We start from the raw sequence: 22,632 nt of genomic DNA, 5'->3' as shown, positions 1-22,632 counted from the left end.
GTTTCTGGTTTGCTCAGTTAATTTATTCAATTTCTTTATTGCTCTAAATCGAAATGTTCTTTTGCCTATTTCTCTTTTCTGTCTGGATAATGCATAGATGGTGGACAATCTATTCCTAGTATTTACGGAATGTCTGTCTCTTACCAACTGATTACCGTTGTGAATTGTACTTGGCCGTTTTAAATGATGTATATTATGAAATAAAACAAGCATGTTTTTTTCAATTATCTTGTCGATTGATGACCAACCAAGAACATTGCGTATGACTGCAACAGAAAAACCATATCTCCACCGTAAAACAATGCTGCTTTGTTCTGTGCAATCTGCAGCCTCCTAACTTCACTTGATGATGCATTTCCCCAGACCACAGAACAGTAGTTCACTTGGCTCTCAATTAAAGCTTGTGTTATTTGCTTAAGATTTTTTCCTGGTAAATATTTAGCTATCCTTCTGATTATGCATGCTGTTTTAATGAAGATTGACTGTGGCTCCAGATTGGATTAGATTTAGGCCGATGACGCTGTTACATTTTGTTGCTCCTAGTTCACTGTATTAGTCAGACTCAGACATAAATTAGCTACTACCTTATCTATTATTTAGTTTTGCCCTAGACCAATTGTTCCCAACTCCAGTCCTCGAGTACCCTCAACAGTACACATTTCTATTGTAGCCCCAGACAAGCACCCCTAATTCAATTTTTCAGCTAATCATCAGGCCCTCAATTAGTTGAACCAGGATTGTTTGTCCAAGGCTACAACAAAAATGTGTGCTGTTGAGTGTTCTTGAGGACCGGCGTTGGGAACCACTGCCCTAGACAATACAGAATACACTTGTATGAGCTTTGAACTAACATTAACTTGCAAATTTCACATGTAAACTAAAGTTAGTTAGCCTGTAGCTGGCTAGCCTGCCTCGCTAGCATTATCTAATTATAATGTTACATAACCAGCAGTATCTTTGTTATTAAAGAAAGAGAATATGTCATTAGTACCGTCAGCTGTGCTTAATTGCCTCTGGTTACCTTGTCTCACATGCCTTGTTGGGCTTCTATCCGTGAGCCCAGCCTGCCCTCTGGTGGTCCTTCCACACTAGGTAGCAAACTACGCGAACGTTAGCTAAAACATTAGCTAGCCTGCCTCGCTTTATGAAAAGATAGCTAGATAGCTAACGTACATAACCACATCGTTAGCTAAATTATACCAGAGAGGTCAATATATTCCAATATATCTGGTTATACTCACCACCACCGGTTGTTGCACACACACAATGCTAGCGTTAATGGTACAGACTTGAGGACCGACAAACTCCAAGCGCCTATTCCGATCACATACTAGGGTCCTTCAGCAGGGCATGAAGGACCCTAGTATGTTTGCATCACATACCTTAGTATGTGATGCAAACAGCAGAATTTTGGCTCTGGGGTCATGGTCAATCCATATAGGGCCATGATCATACTTTGAACGCATTGGGGTCGATGAAGCTCCATTCAATGAAGGGAAGCAAAGAGGTCGGAGGAACGATTTGCACGTGGAGTTTGTCAAAAGGGAGCATGATTTGTTGACATGATTGTAATCCAAACCCAACCTTGATTTACTGAGGTTCCAAATTTAGTTTTAGACGAGTAACTTTATGACCAACGTTATCCTATTTACACTTTGTGGTCAATTGTGACACTAGAATAAATGTTTCAGACTCATATCGATGCCACATCGGCCGGTTTTAAAGGGATTAGCTGCTGGACAGTCGCTCTGTAAAGGAAGGGTGGAATGTAATTTGACACATACAAAGTACAGGGGTCATCCTTGTCAAAACGCATTGGAGAAGATCCGAGGTTCCTCTTGTCTACTCCAATGCTCTCCTTGCTTCACTTGGATATTTTTAAAAGGATGTGGAGAGTGGACACGAGGAAATCAGGAAGGACTAATAATATAATGTAGGTCAAAAAGAAACTGTTGCTTTTCTAGTCACCCCCTCACTAAAATAACAATCTACTTCTTCCAGGCATCCAACTGTCAAAATAATGAGGAATATAGTCTTACTGTTGTACGTCATTGTTTGTGTTATTTCAGATCTCATCAATACTTCAGAGGAGTATGATGGCCTGTTGATGAGCAATGTTGTACCCATGAATCCTGAGTTTAAGAGTGTGTACACACTTCACAGCCTGAGAAAACTCTCTCTTGCTTCCTTTTAAACATTTTTTTCCTCTTGTTCACTCACTGCATTCTTAATTTAGCTCGTCTTTCTATATTGTGCATTTGAAAAGTATTCAGACCCCCTTCCCTTTTTCCATATTTTTGTAATGAAACAGCAGGGAGCAGGTCTCGAACCCTCGACCTTCTAGCCTGAGGTCCGGCGCGCTATCGACTGTGCCGCAAAAGCATGCTCGAGCGGCAGAGTTGATTTCCGCGCTTATAAACCCAGGGTCGCCACATTTTGTTACGTTACAGCCTTATTTTAAATTGGATAAAATAAAATAAAATCCTCATCAATCTACACACAAGTATTCAGACCCTTTGCTATGAGACTCGAAATTGAGGTGCATCCTGTTTCCATTGATCATCTTTGAGATGTTTCTACATCTTGATTGGAGTCCACTTGTGGTAAATTCAATTGACTGGACATGATTTGGAAAGGCACACACCCATTTATATAAGGTCCCACAGTTGACAGTGCATGTCAGAGCAAAAACCAAACCATGAGGTCGAAGGAATTGTCCCTAGAGCTCCAAGACAGGATTGTGTTGAGGCACAGATCTGGGAAAGGGTACCAAAACATTTATGCAACATTGAAGGTCCCGAAGAACACAGTGGCCTCCATCATTCTTAAATGGAAGAAGTTTGGAACCACCAAGGCTCTTCCTAGAGCTGGCCGCCCAGCTAAACTGAATAATCGGGGGAGAAGAGCCTTGGTCACGGAGGTGACCAAGAACCCGATGGTCACTCTGACAGAGCTCCAGAATTCCTCTGTGGAGATTGGAAAACCTTCCAGAAGAACAAACATCTCTGCAGCACTCCCCCAACCAGGCCTTTATGGTAGAGCGGCCAGACGGAAGCAGGCACATGACAGCCCGGTTGGACTAAAGGACTCTCAGACCATGACAAACAAGATTCTCTGGTCTGATGAAACCAAGATTTAACTATTTGGCCTGTTTTCCAAGCGTCACGTCTGGAGGAAACTGGGAAACTAGTCAGAATCGAGGGAAATATGAACAGAGCAAAGTACAGAGAGATCCTTGATGAAAGCCTAATCCAGAGTGCACATTACCTCAGACTGGGGCAAAGATTCACCTTCCAACCTTGACAACGATCCTAAGCACAAGGGCCAAGACAACGCTGAAGTGGCTTCGGGACAAGCCTCTGAATTTCTTTGAATGGCCCAGCCAGAGCCAGGACTTGAACCCGATCGAACATCTCTGGAGACACCTGAAAATATCTGTGCAGCGACGCTCCCCATCCAACCTGACAGAGGTTGAGAGGATCTGCAGAGAAGAATTGTAGAAACTCCCCAAATATAGGTGTGCCAAGCTTGTTCCGTTATACTCAAGAAGACTTGAGGCTATAATCGCTGACAAAGGTGCTTCAACAAACTACTGAGTAAAGGGTCTGAATACTTATGTATGAATTTATAAAAACCTGTTTTTGCTTTGTAATTATGGGGTATTGTCTGTAGATTGATGAGGGAAAAAAACTACTGAATCAATTTTAGATTAAGGCTGTAATGTAATAAAATGTGGAAAAAGTGAAGGGGTCTGAATACTTTCCACATGCACTGTATGTGAGCTTTTCTCTATCATACAAGAAAATCTTAGAAATCTCACAAAAGGGAATCATGAAACACGTAGTGTAGCAAAGCGCTTTGAGTGGGGCACAGAGGATTGCAGTGAAGTCAGATTGTTCAGCCTTAACCAGTGTTTTATTTCTTGCTTTCATTAAGGTTTGTAACAGATACACAGTTTCCAATCCCAACCCAATAATCTGTGCTCAAGAGCTGTAAGGCAACCAGTGAGCAGCTGTAACAATGAGCTATAGACCGTTTCCTTCATGATACCACACAAAGCAGACAACACAGAGAGCTGTATCGTAAAGCAGCCATATCACTTCCAAAGCACTGGACTATTTATTTGTAAAAACAACAGCAAAATACAAGAAAAACTGTACAGGTCTAAGAATTGAAAGTACAGAGAGTTTTGGAATGATGTAGATTCTGTACTCTCTTTCTCCTACTACTGACAAACACATAGGGAAATACAAAAAAAAAGTATTATAACATTGAGAAAACACCTATATTTTAATGTTTTGAAGACAGAATCACTTTTTGCATGACCCTTTCCCAACACTTGTCAACAATTTTGGTGGAAACCCCTGGTTCACACCTTGATGTGGATTGTGTTTAGTCTGTACTGCAGATTGGATTAGATTTAGGCCAGTGACGCCTTTACGGTTTGTTGTTCCTTGTTTATTGTGCTAGTCAGACTCAGACATGAGTACCACCATAGCTGCATCCATTATTTAGTTTTTCCTTAGACAATACGGAATACACTTGTATGGTCTACGAACTAACTTGAAAATCCGACTTGTAATTAGCCTGTAATTAGCTAGCCTGCCTCGCTAGCCTCATCAAATGATAACGTCGCATAACCAGAAATATCTAGACAATACACAATACACTTGTATGAACTATGATGAACTAACTAAGTTGTAATGAGGTAGCTCACCCCACTCCTCCGCTCTCTCCACTGGCTTCCAGTTGAAGCTCGTATCCGATACAAGTCCATGGTGCTTGCCTACGGAGCTGTGAGGGGAACGGCACCTCCGTACCTTCAGGCTCTGATCAGTCCCTACACCCAAAGAAGGGCACTGCGTTCATCCACCCCTGGCCTGCTCGCCTCCCTACCTCTGCTGAAGCACAGCTCCCGCTCAGCCCAGTCAAAACTGTTCGCTGCTCTGGCACCCCAATGGTGGAACAAGCTCCCTCACGACGCCAGGACAGCGGAGTCAATCACCACCTTCTGGAGACACCTGAAACCCCACCTCTTTAAGGAATACCTGGGATAGGATTAAGTAATCCTTCTAACCCTCCCTCCCCCACCCTCCCCCCCAAAAAGATATAGATGTACTATTGTAAAGTGGTTGTTCCACTGGATATCATAAGGTGAATGCACCAATTTGTAAGGCGCTCTGGATAAGAGCGTCTGCTAAATGACGTAAATGTAAATGTATATGTACTACTGCAAAATGTCTTCATGAAAAGGTGTGGTTCTCCTAAGTAATGAGCATTTGGCCTTATGTCCCCCAGTCACTCTGGTGGGTAATAAGTTGTGCAGTAGCATTGTGGATCATTGGTTATTGTAAGTTCAGTGTAACATATTGACTGTTCTACTTCTGAAGATCATTTGAATGGAGGATATATCGATTTTCCTTTTTACTCATTACTCCTGACATCACATTTCCAGAAAATAAATTGGCCCAATGTCTTTTATGCGCATGTAGAAGGCTGAGCAACAAATTGTTATCAATTCATCACCATTCATACAAATGGGTCTTTAATGAGTCAATACTGTGGAAAGGAGGCTGTGCGAATTTCCTTCTAAGCAACGCTAGTTCTTCCAAGCAACACTTATTCTTCCAATTCCAGCTTTCAGATGGTTTATTTGGATATGATTCATATACCATTGCCAAAGCACAGAAAGTTGGAACAATCTAGTGTGTGTGTGTGTGTGTGTGTGTGTGTGTGTGTGTGTGTGTGTGTGTGTGTGTGTGTGTGTGTGTGTGTGTAAGAGAGTGATAGTATGAAGCTTGTGGAACCATAGCTTGATCTTGTGGATGTTGAGCCGAAAGTTATATTTAGTCTTGCCAAATCTCATTTGGGGTAAGTCAACTACAGTTACTAATGATCAGGAATGTGGCAGCAATACAGCAGACATAATAATAGTGTGTGTGTGAAGATACAGTTGAAGTCATAAGTTTACATACACCTTAGCCAAATACATTTAAACTCAGTTTTTCACAAATCCTGACATTTAATTATAGTAAAAATGTCCTGTCTTAGGTCAGTTAGGATCACCACATTATTAAGAATGTGAAATGTCAGAATAATAGTGCAGAGATGTCACAATCTTCACCTTCATCTGAAGATATTTCAAAATCACTGTCAGACCAATACGCAGCGGGTTGCGTGCTCCACATCATTTTATTAAAATTGATATACACTAAAAAACAAACACGACAGATGTCAGTTTCACAGGCTGAACAGACAGCAATGCAAAAGATAACTACCCACAACCTACCAAACAAACACACACCCCTATATAGGACTCTCAATCAGAGACAACTAGAAACACCTGCCTCCGATTGAGAGTCCAGCACCCAAACCTAAACATAGAAAACCTAAACAGAATGCAGAAATACAACCTAGAACATACTAACCTAGAACATACACCCAAAACCCAGGAACACATAAATCAAACACCCCTCTACAACACACACAAAACCCCCACCACACAAAAACAAACATCCCTCTGCCACGTCCTGACCAAAATACTAAACAACTACTCCCTCTGCTGGTCAGGACGTGACAGTACCCCCCCCCCCCCCCTAAAGGTGCATACCCGAATGCACCTAAAAAGAAAACACAAAATACAGTAAATACCCCAAAACAAACAGAAAATCTCCCTAAACTAAAGGGAGGGAAGGGAGGGTGGCTGCCGTCAACGACGGCACCTGTGCTACACCCCCCCTCCCCAACCCACCTATATTGGAGGCGGCTCAGGTGCGGGACGTGGACTCCGCTCCACCCTCGGCGTCGCCCACTTAGGTGGCGCCCCTGGCCGCGTCGGAGGACTGGTGGGCGACCCTGACTGCGCTCGGCTGGCGGGCGATTCCTGCTGCGCCCGGCTGGCGGGCGTCCCTGGCTGCGCCCGGCTGGCGGGCGACCCTGCCTGCGCCCGGCTGGTGGGCGACCCTGACTGCGCCCGGCTGGCGGGCGACCCTGGCTGCGCCCGGCTGGTGGGCGACCCTGACTGCGCCCGGCTGGCGGGCGATTCCTGCTGCGCCCGGCTGGCGGGCGTCTCTGGCTGCGCCCGGCTGGCGGGCGACCCTGGCTGCGCCCGGCTGGCGGGCGACCCTGGCTGCGCCCGGCTGGCGACCCTGGCTGCGCCCGGCTGGCGGGCGACCCTGGCTGCGCTCGCCTGGCTGATGACCCTGGCGGCTCCGGCCTGGCTGATGACCCTGGTGGCTCCGGACTGGCGGGCGGCTCTGGCGGCTCCAGACTGGCGGGCGGCTCTGGAGGCTCCAGACTGGCGGGCGGCTCTGGCGCCTCCAGACTGGCGGGCGGCTCTGGCGGCTCCAGACTGGCGGGCGGCTCTGGCGGCTCCAGACTGGCGGGCGGCTCTGGCGGCTCCAGACTGGCGAGGCTGGGCTGACGCACTAGAAGCCTGATGCGTGGGGCTGGTACTGGACATGCCAGCCTGGAGACACGCACTTCAAGGCTAGTGCGTGTAGCGGGAAACACTGGACCGTAGAGGCGCACTGGCGGTCTCGAGCGCAGGACTGGCATCACCCCTACTGGCTGGATGCCCACTTTCCCCTTGCACATGCGGGGCGCTGGTACTGCGCGTACCGGCCTGAAAATACCCGGCCTCGCCACAGCACCCATCACCCCAAAGCACGGGACCTGTCCAGTATGTCTCTGCCCAAAAAGGGTACGGGGAGCTGGCCTGGGGCTCCATCCTCCATCCTCGCCCAGCCAAACTACCCTTGTGCCCCCCCAAAAAAATGTATTGGGGCTGCCTGCCCTTACCAGCCGTTTTCCCCGGTCCTCACCAGACTTCCTCCACTGCTTGGTCTTGGTTTGGTGGGTAGTTCTGTCACGATCTTCACCTTCATCTGAAGATATTTCAAAATCACTGTCAGACCAATACGCAGCGGGTTGCGTGCTCCACATCATTTTATTAAAATTGATATACACGAAAAACAATAAACACAACAGATGCCAGTTTCACAGGCTGAACAGACAGCAATGCAAAAGATAACTACCCACAACCTACCAAACAAACACACACCCCTATATAGGACTCTCAATCAGAGGCAACTAGAAACACCTGCCTCCAATTGAGAGTCCAGCACCCAAACCTAAACATAGAAAACCTAAACAGAATGCAGAAATACAACCTAGAACATACTAACCTAGAACATACACCCAAAACCCAGGAACACATAAATCAAACACCCCTCTACAACACACACAAAACCCCCACCATACAAAACAAACATCCCTCTGCCACGTCCTGACCAAAATACTAAACAACTACTCCCTCTGCTGGTCAAGACGTGACAAAATAATTTTTTATTTCAGCTTTTAATTCTTTCATCACATTCCCAGTGGGTCAGAAGTTTATATACACTCAATTAGTATTTAGTAGCATTGGCTTTAAATTGTTTAACTTGGGTCAAACGTTTCGGGTAGCCTTCCACAAGCGTCCCACAATAAGTTGGGTGAATTTTGGCCCATTCCTCCTTGCAGAGCTGGTGTAACTGAGTCAGGTTTGTAGGCCTCCTTGCTTGCACACACTTTTTCAGTTCAGCCCACAAATTTTCTGTAGGATTGAGATCAGGACTTTGTAATGGCCACTCCAATACCTTGACTTTGTTGTCCTTAAGCCATTTTGCCACAACTTTGGAAGTATGCTTTGGGTCATTGTCCATTTGGAAGACCCATTTGCGACTAAGCTTTAACTTCCTGACTGATGTCTTGAGATGTTGCTTCAATATATCCACATCATTTTAATTCCTCATGATGCCATCTATTTTGAGAAGTGAACCAGTCCATCCTGCAGCAACGCACCCCCACAACTCACTTCTGTCATCATGAAGTGCTTTGAGAGACTAGTCAAGGATCATATCACCTCCAGCCTACCTGTTATCTTAGACCCACTTCAATTTGCCTACCGCCCCAATAGGTCTACCGACGATGCACTCGCCATCACACTACACCCTGCCCTATCCCATCTGGGCAAGATGAATACCTATGTAAGAATGCTGTTCATTGACTACAGCTCAGCATTCAACACCATAGTACTGTTGTGTCTCTGACTATGATTAAATGAGATGACAGGCTATTTTATCAAATCGATTACCTACTGTTTAATTGATTACGTGATTGAATTAAACCATGAAACAATTAACTCATTAGTAACCTGGGGCACCACGGAAGAGTGTTCATAGAGCTGCTGTCTTCTGAGAGATCGCCATTGAAGAATCTTCCTGGTCATAGTGTTGAAGAGCGGACATGTTGAAGCACCCTCAGTTATTAGGAGATTGTCTGTCTTTTCCTAGGCCACATACGTTTACAGCTGCAGCTGATAACTCGACGTCTAGGATGTATCACTTCTTCTTTAGTGAATAATAGTTCAACGTTCATACCAAGTTACCAAAATCAACTTGTGCTCTATTCTGGCTGGTGTAGTCGAAATTCACCATTCCAGCGTGGTGATCATCACCTGCACGTATAAATTCGCCCTTCTAAACGTTAGGACAATAGTCCTCACATTTCTGGATCTATATGTTAATGATCGTTACGGGAGCTTTGTACTAGGGAGGAGAAGGGGCGTGTATCATCCTTCTAACCAAATTCTGTGCTCCTGTGGGTGGGGTTACTGATTGAGCATAAGTTTACTTATGAAACATTTATTTTATTTAGGAGGCTAAATGTACCTTTAATCTTTTCTCAAATAGTTTCATAATTAAACATTTAAATTGCACAACAATTCCATGTGAATCTGATAACTAGAATGTGTAGACTTTCCAATATACAATTTATGTCTTCCTATCATCAGATATAATGTCCCAGAAAGCAACTGATCTGACATCATATTCTTTAATAAGTACCAATGGACACTTTCAACTGGTTGAGAAAGGGAAATATTGTTCCATTTCCCAATCTTTTGATGTTACCATACTTTCTCTGTGGTAACAAAGGGCTTTCCAAGAGTCCATTCTGTAGAGTGGAGAGAGAAGGGGGAAAGGTATTTATGGGGGGGGGTCATAAACCTCTCCGAACAGGACAATGTCATGACAGTACCCTCCAAATTCATCATTAAGCTTGAGACCCTGGGTCTCGACCCCGTCCTGTGCAACTGGGTCCTGGACTTCCTAACGGGCCGCCCCCAGGTGGTAAAGTTAGGTAACAATATCTCCACTCCGCTGATCCACAACACTGGGGCCCCACAAGGGTGCGTTTTCATTCCTCTCCTGTACTCCCTGTTCACCTTTGACTGCGTGGCCATTCACGCCTCCAACTCAATCATCAAGTTTGTAGACGACACTACAGTGGTAGTCTTGATTACCAACAACGACGAGACAGCCTACAGGGAGGAGGTGAGGGCCCTCGGAGTGTGGTGCCGGGAAAATAACCTCTCACTCAATGTCAGCAAAACAAAAGAGATGATCGTGGACTTCAGGAAACAGCAAAGGGAGCACCCCCCTATCCACATCGACGGGACAGCAGTGGAGAAGTTGTAAAGTTTTAAGTTCTTTGGTGTACATATCACTGACAAACGGAAATGGTCCACTCACACAGACAGTGTGGTGAAGAAGGCGCGACACTGCCTCTTCAACCTCAAGAGGCTGAAAAAATGTGTCTTGTCACCGAAAACCCTTACTAACTTTTACAGGTGCATAATTGAGAGCAATCTGTCGGGCTATATCACAGCCTGGTACGGCAACTGCACCCCCCTCAACCGCAAGGCTCTCCATAGGGTGGTGTGGTCTGCACAACGCATCACCGGGGGCAAACTACCTGCAAACTACCTGGTTCTAATCTTGGCTGTACTGGAACGAACTGATGTCAGGTCAGTGGAAAAGGTATTCTAACTCATTCCACTTGTGAATGATCCTAACCATAACATTCTTAGATCGGCAGTTCACTCCCAGTTTTTAGTAAGGTTATCTAAATGTTGATAAAACCTTGAGTTTATGCAGGGGTCAGTTCCTTGGCCCTGTCTCCAAATGCTGATTAGAGAAACTCCATGTGATAACTTCCATCTAGTCATGCTGAGCAGATGGGAAATTGTGTCATTGTGGATGCTTGCCATATGTCAACATGACACATTGCACTTGAAAGAGTTGGATTGCAGTGCTCTCATTTAGACTGGACACAATCATTCAGATAAACAACTGGTGAAATGATGTACTTAAAAACAAAATGTGTACTTAGTCATGCAATTTCAAAAATCATACACTTGAAGTTAATGTTTGTCAATATTCTGTTATTGGTATTATTATGACATATGACTAATATAATCATCTTTTTAAAAAAATTGCAAAAAATAAGCTTTTATGAACTTTGTCAGTTTGGAGGGAGTGAAAAAGTCTTAGACTTGATCTTAGCCTGTAGTTTGGATAAGTGCTGCAGAGAAGAATACTGTAGAGCAGTATCAAGCAGGGTCCTGTCTACCAAACAACATGACCTTGACTTTAGTGGTGTTTAGTATGTATTTAGTATTTGTGCTCCGTAACTGGATATATTTAGCAGTTAATAAGTGAGTATTACGGTAGCAGGACACTGATGGATGACAGGCCTAAATAGGCTGGATTTCTAATGGGTTAATGCTCAGTCAATACCGTTATGGCATGTGTATGGAGTTGTCATGGTACAAAGATGCTTCTGTATTAACAAATCCACCATTTAAAAAAAAATTAATGTTCAGAATTTGAGCTAAACGTTAGCCGTCATAACTGTCATACCTATCATAAGGAAGAGGAAAGAAAATTGTGTCCCTGATCTAAACACAATACCCCATAATGTCAAAGTGAAATTTAGATTTTAGATTTTTTTTTTTACAAATGAAGTATTTAACCGCGTTGCTATGGCAAGCCTAAATAAGTAACAATGTGCTTAACAAATCACATAATAAGTGGATGTAACGCCCTGGCCATAGAGAGGGGTTTTTGTTCTCTATTTTGGTTAGGCCAGGGTGTTACATGGGTGGGCATTCTATGTTTATTTTTCTATGCTGGTTTGTTTCTTTGATTTGGCCGTGTGTGGCTCTCAATCAGGAACAGCTGTAGTTGTTGCTGATTGAGAGTCATACATAGGCAGCCTGTTTTTCCTTTGGGGTTTGTGGGTGATTATTTTCTGTTTAGTTTTGTACCTAGCAGAACTGTAGGCTGTCGTTCATTTTCGTGTTTTGTTTAAAGTGTTTCTATTAATTAAATATTGAATATGAACACTCACTACGCTGCGCTTTGGTCCCCTACTTCCACAGACGACGGTCGTTACACATGGACTCATTCTGTGTTCAATAATAGTGGTTAACATAATTTTTTAATAACTACCCCATCTCTGTACCCCACATATACAATTATCTGTGAAGGTCCCTCAATCGAGTAATGAATTTCAACCACAGATTCAACCACAAAGACCAGGGAGGTTTTCCAACGTCTTGCAAAGGGCACCAGTTGTTAGATGTGTCCAACAACAAAAAAGCAGACACTGAATATCCCTTTGAGCATGGTGAAGTTATTAATTAGACTTTGGAATGCAGTGGAGGCTGCTGAGGGGAAGACGGCTCATAATAATGCCTGGAACAGAGTGAATGGAATGGCATCAAACACAGGGAAACAATGTTTCAATATTAGGCTACATATAATTCAATGAAAGAAAGAGAAAGAGACCTTAATGTCTGGGCTGTATAATACAGTCAATTGCTACATTAAGGAACTGGCAGTCTCCCCCTCTCTCTGTTTTCTTCTATTGAATTCAGTATACAACCTTTTGTGTTTGTCAAAGAACGATGCTGGGACTAGTTTATGTGGATGCGGATAGATTTACAGTGTTGTGCTTCGTTTGACAATGCTGCTCCCGTATGCGTATCTTTCTGCCAAGAAGTGATGGGCGTTTCAGAGAATGAAATAAACGGGAGATAGGCGGGACTTTCCAGCCTTCAGTGGCGGTGACTATGTAATGTAATCCAACACCAGAATCACTTGTTACTACAGCTCATAAATCCACTCACTTGGCTGAAGAGACAGACAATTAAAATACACAGAGTCCCTGAATTGACCTTTATTGAAATACATGATGACTTGTGTTTAGTAAAAAGCACTGTATACATTTCTAGTAGATGGCTATTGGCTTTAATAACACATAGCTAAGCCAATCTAACATCTTGTTAGGCTATATTGGAAGTAGCCTAGTGAGTGTGTCTTTCTCTGTTTACTTCCTACCTCAACAGCACCACAGCAGCTGATCTGTCATTTATCACAGACACAGCACTTGGACCAGCAGAACCAGAACTTTTAGCAAATAAGTAGGTTAATTTCACACATTTAACACAGCCCTTTTTTATGGCATCACCTTTCCGTTTTTCTGCTTTGATTGAGTGACTGACAGAGAGTAAGAGCGGGTCACATGCCACGTTCAAATCAACTGGGAACTGGGAAATCTCCGACTTCCAACTGCAGTGCGTTCAAGACTCCTGGGAAATCGGAAATAAACAAGCTACGACTGGTAAAATTTAAAAAAATATATATAAAAAAATAATAATAATAATAAATAAATAAAACATTTTTTAAAAAAGATATATATATATATATATATATATATATATAAATATTTTTTTAAATCGGTCATCCAATTCAGAATTCCAACTCGGAATCTCGAGACTCTTTCTAGAGCTCCGACTTTTCGACCTGAAGATCACTGATGTTATGATTTGACCTTGTATTTTTCTGAGTTCCCATTTGTATTGAAAGCACCATCACTCTCGCTGATAATGTGCATTTGACTTTGAATGTGAATTTGCACCACCTCAGCTCAGCCAATCAGAAAACCGTCCGCCTATGGCTAAACTGACCAAGACGCACCTCCAACTGCACATAAAATCTCACATAATTCTGACCAAAAACAAGGACAATTTCTCTCAAACAGTGGAATTATTATGGGCTTTTTAGGTGAGCGCTGATGCCGCTTTGTCAAAGGCAGGGATGCAAAATATTTATCTTGTCCATTGATCTCAGCACGCTTCTCCAGAGAATACCATGAGTGTACAAAGCTGTCATCAAGACAAAGCGTGGCTACTTTGAAGAATCTAAAATATATTTTGATTTGTTTAACACTATTTTGGTTACTACATGATTCCATGTGTTATTTCATAGTTTTGACGTCTTCACTATTATTCTACAATGTAGAAAATAGTACAAATATAGAAAAACCCTTGACTGGTACTGTATAAATATATATTTTTTTTTACGTGATTTTCGAAAAGCCCACCCCATTAAAAGATGGTCCGGCCCTTCTGGCATTTGCCAGAATTGCCAGATGGCCAATCTGCCCATGATACATCCAGTCACTGCAAAGATACAGGTGTCCTTTTTAACTTAGTTGCAGGAGAGGAAGGAAACCACTAAGAGATTTCAACAACATTGCAGTTATTCCACAATACTAACCAGACAACAGAGTGAAAAGAAGGAAGCCTGTACAGAATCATTTTTTTCTCCAAAACATGCATCCTGTTAAGGCACTTAAATATTGCTGCAAAAAATATGGCAAATGAATGAATGTTTTTTCCTGAATATAAAGCGTTAAGTTTGGGGCAAATCCAACACAACACATCACATCACTGAGTACCACTCTTCATATTTTCAAGCATGGTGGTGGCTGCATCATGTTATGGGGATGCTTGTCATCGGAAAGGACTAGGGTGTTTTTTAGGATAAAAATAAATGGAATACAGCTAAGCACAGGTCTTGCAAGAAAACCTGGTTCAGTCTGCTTTCCAACAGACACTGGGAGACGAATTCAACTTTGAGCTGGACAATAATCTAAATCACAAGGCCAAATCTACACTGGAGTTGCTAACCATGATGACGTTGAATGTTCTTGAGTGGCCTATTTACAGTTTTGATTTAAATCGACTTGACAATCTATGGCAAGACCTGAAAATGGCTGTCTATTAATGATCAACAACCAAATTGTCACCAATTTATTAATGCACAATTCATTTGCCTAAATGGATAATGGAAACATTAAACCATTTCATTTTTATCCTACACTATGTTTTTTTTTTTGGTGTGACATTACATCCAGCCGTTTTTATCGACACAAGACAGTTTAACGGAAATGCACCGTAGCAGGCAATTATTGCATCCATTTCTATGCCACATTTCCAAATGCCAAAAAAATGAAATTCACTGGACAAGTTAATGGAAACATAAGTCCCACAACTTTGGAAGTATGCTTGGGTCATTGTCCATTTGGAAGACCCATTTGTGACCAAGCTTTTAACTTCCTGACTGGTTTCTTGAGATGTTGCTTCAATATATCCACATAATTTTTCTTCCTCATGATGCCATCTATTCTGTGAAGCGCACCAGTCCCTGGCGCAGGGGATATGGTCACTAGTGTAACCAGGAGGTGAGGCCTCATTTAACACAGTAAATTCATCAGTCTTAAGCCATGTTTCAGTCAGGCCAATCACATCAAGATTATGATCAGTGATTAGTTAATTGACTATAACTGCCTTGGAAGTGAGGGATCTAACATTAAATAGCCCTATTTTGAGATGTAAGATATCACAATCTCTTTCAACAATGACAGGAATGGAGGAGGACTTTATTCCAGTGAGATTGCTAAGGCGAACACCGCCATGTTTAGTTTAGCCCAACCTATATCAAGACAGTCTCAATGGGGATAGCTGAGCTGACTACACTGACTGTACTAGTGGCAGACTCCACTAAGCTGGCAGGCTGGCTAACAGCCTGCTGCCTGGCCTGCACCCTAGCTCATTGTGGAGCTAGGGGAGTTAAAGCCCTGTCTATGTTCGTAGATAAGATGAGAGCATCCCTCCAGCTAGGATGGAGTCCATCACTCCTCAGCAGGCCAGGCTTGGTCCTGTTTGTGGGTGAGTCCCAGAAAGAGGGAAAATTATCTACAAATTCTATATTTTGGGGTAGAAAACAGTTTTCAAACAGCGATTGAGTTGTGAGACTCTGCTGTAGAATTCATCACTCCCCCTAACTGGGAGGGGGCCAGAGACAATTACTCGATGCTGACACATCTTTCTAGGTAATTTACATGCTGAAGCTATGTTGCGCTTGGTGACCTCTGACTCTTTCATCCTAACATCGTTGGTGCCGACGTGGATAACAATATCCCTATACTCGCCAGTTTTAGCCTCAGCCAGCACCATCTTCAGATTAGCCTTAATGTCGGTAGCCCTGCTCCCTGGTAAACAGTGTATGATCGCTGGATGATTATTTTTAAGTCTAATACTGCGGGCAATGGAGTCGCCAATGACTAGGGTTTTCAATTTGTCAGAGCTAATGGTGGGAGGCTTCGGCATCTCAGACCCCGAGTCAGAAGGCTCGGCCTCTGACTCCGACACGGGAGAACTGGTAGAAAGTTTGTCGGCTGAATGAGCAACACCGGTTGAGCATTCCTACATTTCCTTCCAGAAGCCATGAGAAAATTGTCCGGCTGTGGGGACTGTGCGAGAGGATTTATACTACTATCTGTACTTATTGGTGGCAGAGACACTGTTTCATCCTTTCCTACACTTAAATTCCCCTTGCCCAACGATTGCGTCTGAAGCTGGGCTTGCAGCACAGCTATCCTCGCCATAAGGTGATCGTTCTCCTGTATAGTATGTGTACAGTGACTGCAATTAGAAGGCATAATGTTAATGTTACTACTTAGCTTCGGCTGGTGTAGGTCCTGACGAACCACATCCAGATAAAGCATCGGGGTGAAAAAGTTGAGGGAGAAGCACATTATTAAATATATACAGCAACAGATTGTTTAAAACAACTTCAATAAGAGAACTTAGCACAGTCATACCGTTTGGAACTTCAAATGGTCAGGCATTGCTATGGTATTTGTATTATTTTGCCAAATATGGAGTCGTTTTAAAATTTTACATTTACATTTTTAGAAAAAATGGTCATACTATGGATCATTTAGCTATTTGATTTAGAATATTAGGACAGTTGGGTCATATTAGTTTGTAGACCAAATGGTTCAGATGCTACAGACAGAAGTTGGCGAGAAAACCGAGAAACACCATTGTGTTCGTGAGAGTCTCATCATTCCATAGAGTGGTCATATTATTTGCCAAACTGTTCAGACGCCACAGACGTTTTTATGAGAAGACCGATTTTGGATGTCTCATGGCCCACTGTAAGAGGATGCAGCCTAAGTATAGCAGCCTGGGCAACATCAGATGCATCCCCCAGATGGACCAGAGAGCTGTGAAGCACTTCCTGTCCAGGGGTCAGGCGAGGAAGACATCCACAGGGGATTTTCATATTGTCATGCTGGTCATTGGCTTTGAGATTGAATTGAACACTTCATTTACACATTGACATCTTCAAAGGTAGAAATTTTGTATATGGGTGAATAATTTACAGGTTTGGTGAGTAACTGATTACATGTAATCCGACTACAAAAAAATAACTAATCTGTTATGTTACCGGGTAAAATATTGTAATCAGATGAAAGATACTTTAAAAAAAACTAGATTACTTATTTGATTACTTAAAAAAAACAAAGGATGTTTGTGAAAAAATACATTGACACCTTTCTGTTTTCTCAATGACACTCAATTCAGCACTGAAAAAAATTGCAGTTTTAAGTTTGTTCCACCTGAGCAAGTCTGACCACAAGTCACAGACCATTATTATGACGCACCAAATGTTCTTGATGGATCCATTTTGTCTTCTCCGAATGCTTCTTAAGGGGTGAAGTAATCAGATTATGTAACTAGCTGTGACGATCTTCAAAAGGAGTAGACCAAGGTGCAGCGTGGAAAATGCTTATATTTATTGTAACTCGGAACACTCACACAAAATAACAAACAAAGGGGGGAAAAACAAACGTCACGTTCTGCATGCTTACTGAGCTGACAAAAACAAGATCCCACACAGAAGGAGGGCTCAAAGGGCTGCCAAAGTATGATTCCTAATCAGAGACAACGATAGACAGCTGCCTCTGATTAGGAGCCATACTCGGCTAAACTCAAAGAAATAGAAAACATAGAATGGCATAGAATGCCCACCAAACATCACACCCTGACCTAACCCAAAAAAGAGAAAATAAACGGCAATCTAAGGTCAGGGCGTGACACTAGCAACTGTAACAGATGACATTTAGAAAGTAACCAACCCAACCCGGTTTGTAGGCTAATAGCAATTATGCATGGTGAGAGGTTCAGGAAGTTAATTAATATATTATTTGATATGTCCTTCCCCAAGGGTTCCTAGTATGAATAGACTAACGAGAACAATAACTAGTATTTATTATCAGTGCAATTAATGCATAATTCCATGAATAGCCTAACTTCTCAGGCATCCCTAACAGTAAAATAATATGAGAAGAACTCTGCATTTTATGCATACGCTATTGACGGATAGAAATGGTTAATTCAGTAGAATAGGGGGTATTCAATCCGCTTCGCGGAGGCTAATGTTCCTGCTTGAGCAGAGACTGCATTCACAGTAAACGCGGCATATGTCGGCTCAATCGGAAATTATCTTTATAGGAACTTGTAACGTTTCAGCTTGGTTAAAATTGTTTACTCATACCAACGTCAGCCTATTTACTTGTCAGTTAAAGGTGTTATGTGAAAAATCAACCTCAGTGACGCACAATGCGCTTGCATAGGCGCGCACTTAAATAGGCGGTCTTGTTTCTGGACCAAAGAAATAAAGCATCTATTTGAATCCAAGGAGAGGTGCATTAGCCTACACAATGACGGTATGTAGAAACATATTCTTAGCCTGTATGAAAACTGTCTTTTTAGTTCATTCCAATTAACTGAATATAAATTTGTGAACCAAATGCTGTATAAACAAATTGAATGACAACCTGTCTGTTCTATCTCTACAGCTCTTTTTTATGTTGATGCTAGTCAGTGCTGATGCCAGTATGGCACTTCACGCCCGAACTTACAAAAACGATGATCGTTACACTGGTCTTTCGTTAGTGTGTGACCGCTGTCAACCTGGAACTTACCTCCGCGCGCCCTGCAGTGCCACGAGAAAGAGCGACTGTGCGGAATGTCCCAATGGGGCATACACAGAATTTTGGAACCACATCTCCAAGTGCCTGCGCTGCAGCATGTGCGCCGAGAACCAGGTTGTTAAGCAGGAGTGTTCTCCATCCAACAACTGCGAGTGTGAGTGCAAGGAGGATTACTACTTCAACAAGAAATATGAAGCATGCATCAAACATAAAGAATGTCCCCCCGGGTATGGAGCGAATACTACAGGTATGGCTAAAATAGAGCCCGCGTTATACATACAGAAAATGTTATACGCGAAATTACTATTTCCACTTAATCTATTTGATTTAAACACGTTCTTATCATCACCGTTTACAGTCTATAGTTCCATATGCATAGGTTGCATGTTCAGATGTCTCAGTCTCTCCTGATTGTGTTTGTCTTGGTTTGGATTGTAAAAATGACATTTGGCATCAATAACAAATATGCGAATTAAGGTGAATTAAAGGGATACTTCAATTATTTCATATATGTAGATATGAAGGTTCATTACCATGAAAACAGTCTATAGATATGTAGTGACTGCAATACACACTATGGTTTTGTTAAACTAGCCACTGCAAACAATTAGCAAACATGTAAATCAAATCTTAAATGGATTGTGTTCCTCATTTAATTGGTGAAAAATGATTTTGAGATAAATAATGTGGCACACATTTCAAAATATTTCCTCAGGTACACCACAACAAGATACAGAATGTGTGCAGTGTCAGGCCGGATTCTATTCTGAAGTTTCCTCTGCAAAAGCGACCTGTCTAGCGCAATCAAACTGCAAAGTTGGTGGACTGCGCGTGGTTCTGAAAGGCCAGGACTGGCACGATACACTGTGCGCCTCATGCGATGACCTCAAAACTCGTGGTAAAACACATTTTGAATAACAATATTTATAATGAACTAATAATTTGTGGCCTCAACTGAGTTTAAGTTTCCCAACCATGTTTTTTTTAAATTTTCAGATGGAGCTGAATATCTGCATGAAATCCTTCCTACGTTCTTCATTCAACTTCACCAGACGATGGGAATCAAAAGAATGCGTCGGTTAGCAATGAGGCTGCCACAAGAGGGAGGCAAGAAACCGCTCATAGGAACGGTCATGAAGCTTAATAGAAGGGGTCTTCACGACTTTATGAACAGTTGGGACCAAGGTGCAGGGAAGGATCAGGTTAGGAAACTTCCTGAGGTGTTGAGGAAGATAGGGGCCTTCAATATGGGAGACAAACTAGAGCGTAAACTGGCATATATCGACCAGCAATCCAAACTCTGTGAAGAGTTAGTTGAAGTAGCCCAACATTAGTTAAAGTAGCCTGTCATCCCCATCTTCTGAATAACATCTTGAGCAAGACAGCAAAAAGTTTAACAGGTGTCCATTCATTTTAAATGGTCCATATAGGGTATGTGGGCTATACAGTCTAGACCAGGGTTCCCCAATAGGTGACCTGTGGGCCCAATTCTGCCCTTGGGTATTTTATTTGGCCACACAAGTTTTCTGGGCAAAAAAATAACAATGTAATAATACAGTGTATGTTTTTTATAGGCCTATATACTCTTCTTTGTTGGACATAAAATACTGTAAAATCACCAGGAAATCAGCTCAAAGTCATTTTAATTTAGGAAATCTGTTCCCAAGTATTCCTACACATACATAGAGGTATATGTGATTGTATCCCAATGTGATCAAGGTTTGAATCTATTCTGTTTTTGTCAAACACTATATCTGTTTGGGATTCTTGCGGTCGATTGCAGTGCACAAATTATTTAGAACTATTCAAAAAACATTCTTTACCCCAGGATATTTCAACTGGTGACTATCCGGCAGAATAAAGAAAAAGGAGCACTCAGTTTCTGCATAAATCTGATAGATTTCTTGATGGGGCAAACCAGCTTTTTCTTTTAAGGTGGGCTGAAGCGCATTTGGGTATACCTTTTTTTCCATTATTTATAACTATGTTCCGGCCCCCCGACCATGTACTCAAGGAAAAATCGTCCCAAGGCTGAATGTAACTGGGGACCCCTTGACTAGATCTATTGTTTCATTGATTGTTTTACTTAAATGTATCATGTTCCTACCTCTGTTGCAATCAATGGTTATGCCTTCAAACACACACACAAAATGTTGCTGTTATGCAAACATGTTTCGTGATTTTGTTGCATTTTAATAAAGATTTCAATATTTAAGAAATATATTTTTTTAATTTAATGCACACTTTTTGGATATGGAAAATGTTCTAATATAGTATAAGATAGAATCCATAAAACTGTCCTGAAATGCTTTTTGCAATAATGTTTCTTCCTTTTCATGTAATTGTTCATGTGAGACAAGGACTTTGGGCTACTCTTACATAAGTGTCTCTCTACACTTCAAAGGAGCATTTTTTTGAATTTGTGAAAAGTTGTTTTATTTATTTTGCTTTACACTTTACACGGCACATATGTTTGCAGTAATCTCGGCACCCATAACCAAATAGACTATCTTTCGCACACGTAGATATACTTACTTTACAGTACAAGTTTCTGATCTGCTAAAGCCATTTTTCAGTGAGTGTTACCCATGGAATGTGTAATCAGTTCAATAGTCAATTAAAACAATTCAACATACACACTTGACTTCCTTGCCCTGCATCGTGAAGAATTTAAATTATTTCAGCTGAAAGTTTTCAATTTAATAACTTGACATGAGCACTGCTGTATCCACTCAAATAACATAAACTCTCAATTTGTAACGGCTGTCGTCGCAATGAGACCAAGGTGCAGCGGAGGATGTGTGTTCATCTTGAAATTTAATTGAAAAAGAGAACACTTTACAAAAATAAACCAAAGACGACAGCAAAACAGTCCTGTCAGGAAAAACTCTAAACAGCAAACAATCACCCACAAACTCCAAAGGAAAAACAGGCTGCCCATGTATGACTCCCAATCAGCAACAACGAACTACAGCTGTTCCTGATTGGGAGCCACACACGGCCAACCAAAGAAACAAACCAACATAGAAAAATAAACATAGAACGCCCACCCGTGTAACACCCTGGCCAAACCAAAATAGATAACAAAAAAAAAACTCTATGGCCAGGGCGTTACACAATTTACACAAATAATCTGCAATGAAATAATCCAGTCAATAGCTCAACCTTTGTGTGATCTAGGTCATCGCTTACTTTTAGGCTACAGACAATAAACTGAGATCTAAATCTAAAGACGTTTGCTTCTGAATGTTTTAAAGAACTGCTCCTCTGTGTTCTCCCCAGTCATCATCACCTAGGAAATACACACTCAACATAGTATTGTACTATTTGCTTAGTCATCACATGCTCATCAGTACATTTGACATTTTATCAGGCTTCATCACAACCCCTTTTGGTGTAACATACCACATACAGGACGTGGCCACACTTTTAAGGAAGTACACCACATGTTCACCCCTTAAATGCACGGTCATGGCCATCATCATCACTGACTGTGCACAATGTCATCCACATTATAGAGCCGTTTTGTCTGGTTATCTCAGTGATACTGACAGATGCTGCTGGAGGACATACTTTTCTGATGAATGATTAGGGAGTGTGTGTTAGGCAAGCAGT

At 42.1% G+C, this 22,632-nt stretch overlaps 1 protein-coding gene across 1 annotated transcript; it reads left to right on the top strand.

Moving 5' to 3' along the window:
- The first annotated feature begins 18,667 nt into the window (after window positions 1–18,667).
- LOC115175880 (tumor necrosis factor receptor superfamily member 11B) lies at window positions 18,668–21,654 on the top strand. Its single transcript, XM_029735486.1, has 4 exons — window positions 18,668–18,750; window positions 18,883–19,264; window positions 19,733–19,915; window positions 20,014–21,654. The coding sequence occupies exons 1-4, from the start codon at window positions 18,745–18,747 to the stop codon at window positions 20,349–20,351; spliced, it is 909 nt and encodes a 302-aa protein (XP_029591346.1). The 5' UTR covers window positions 18,668–18,744; the 3' UTR covers window positions 20,352–21,654.
- Window positions 21,655–22,632: the final 978 nt, after the last annotated feature.

Source organism: Salmo trutta, chromosome 36, assembly GCF_901001165.1.
Source record: "Salmo trutta chromosome 36, fSalTru1.1, whole genome shotgun sequence".
Lineage (NCBI taxonomy): Eukaryota > Metazoa > Chordata > Actinopteri > Salmoniformes > Salmonidae > Salmo > Salmo trutta.
The sequence above is the reverse complement of the archived record's forward strand: the minus strand, read 5'-3'. Positions and strand labels throughout refer to the sequence as shown.

Excerpts from the sequence above, each read along its gene's own strand:
- LOC115175880 (XM_029735486.1), top strand. Across the intron at positions 19,265-19,732 it reads GTATGGAGCGAATACTACAG|GTACACCACAACAAGATACA; the intron begins GTATGGCTAAAA and ends ATATTTCCTCAG. Across the intron at positions 19,916-20,013 it reads CGATGACCTCAAAACTCGTG|ATGGAGCTGAATATCTGCAT; the intron begins GTAAAACACATT and ends TTAAATTTTCAG.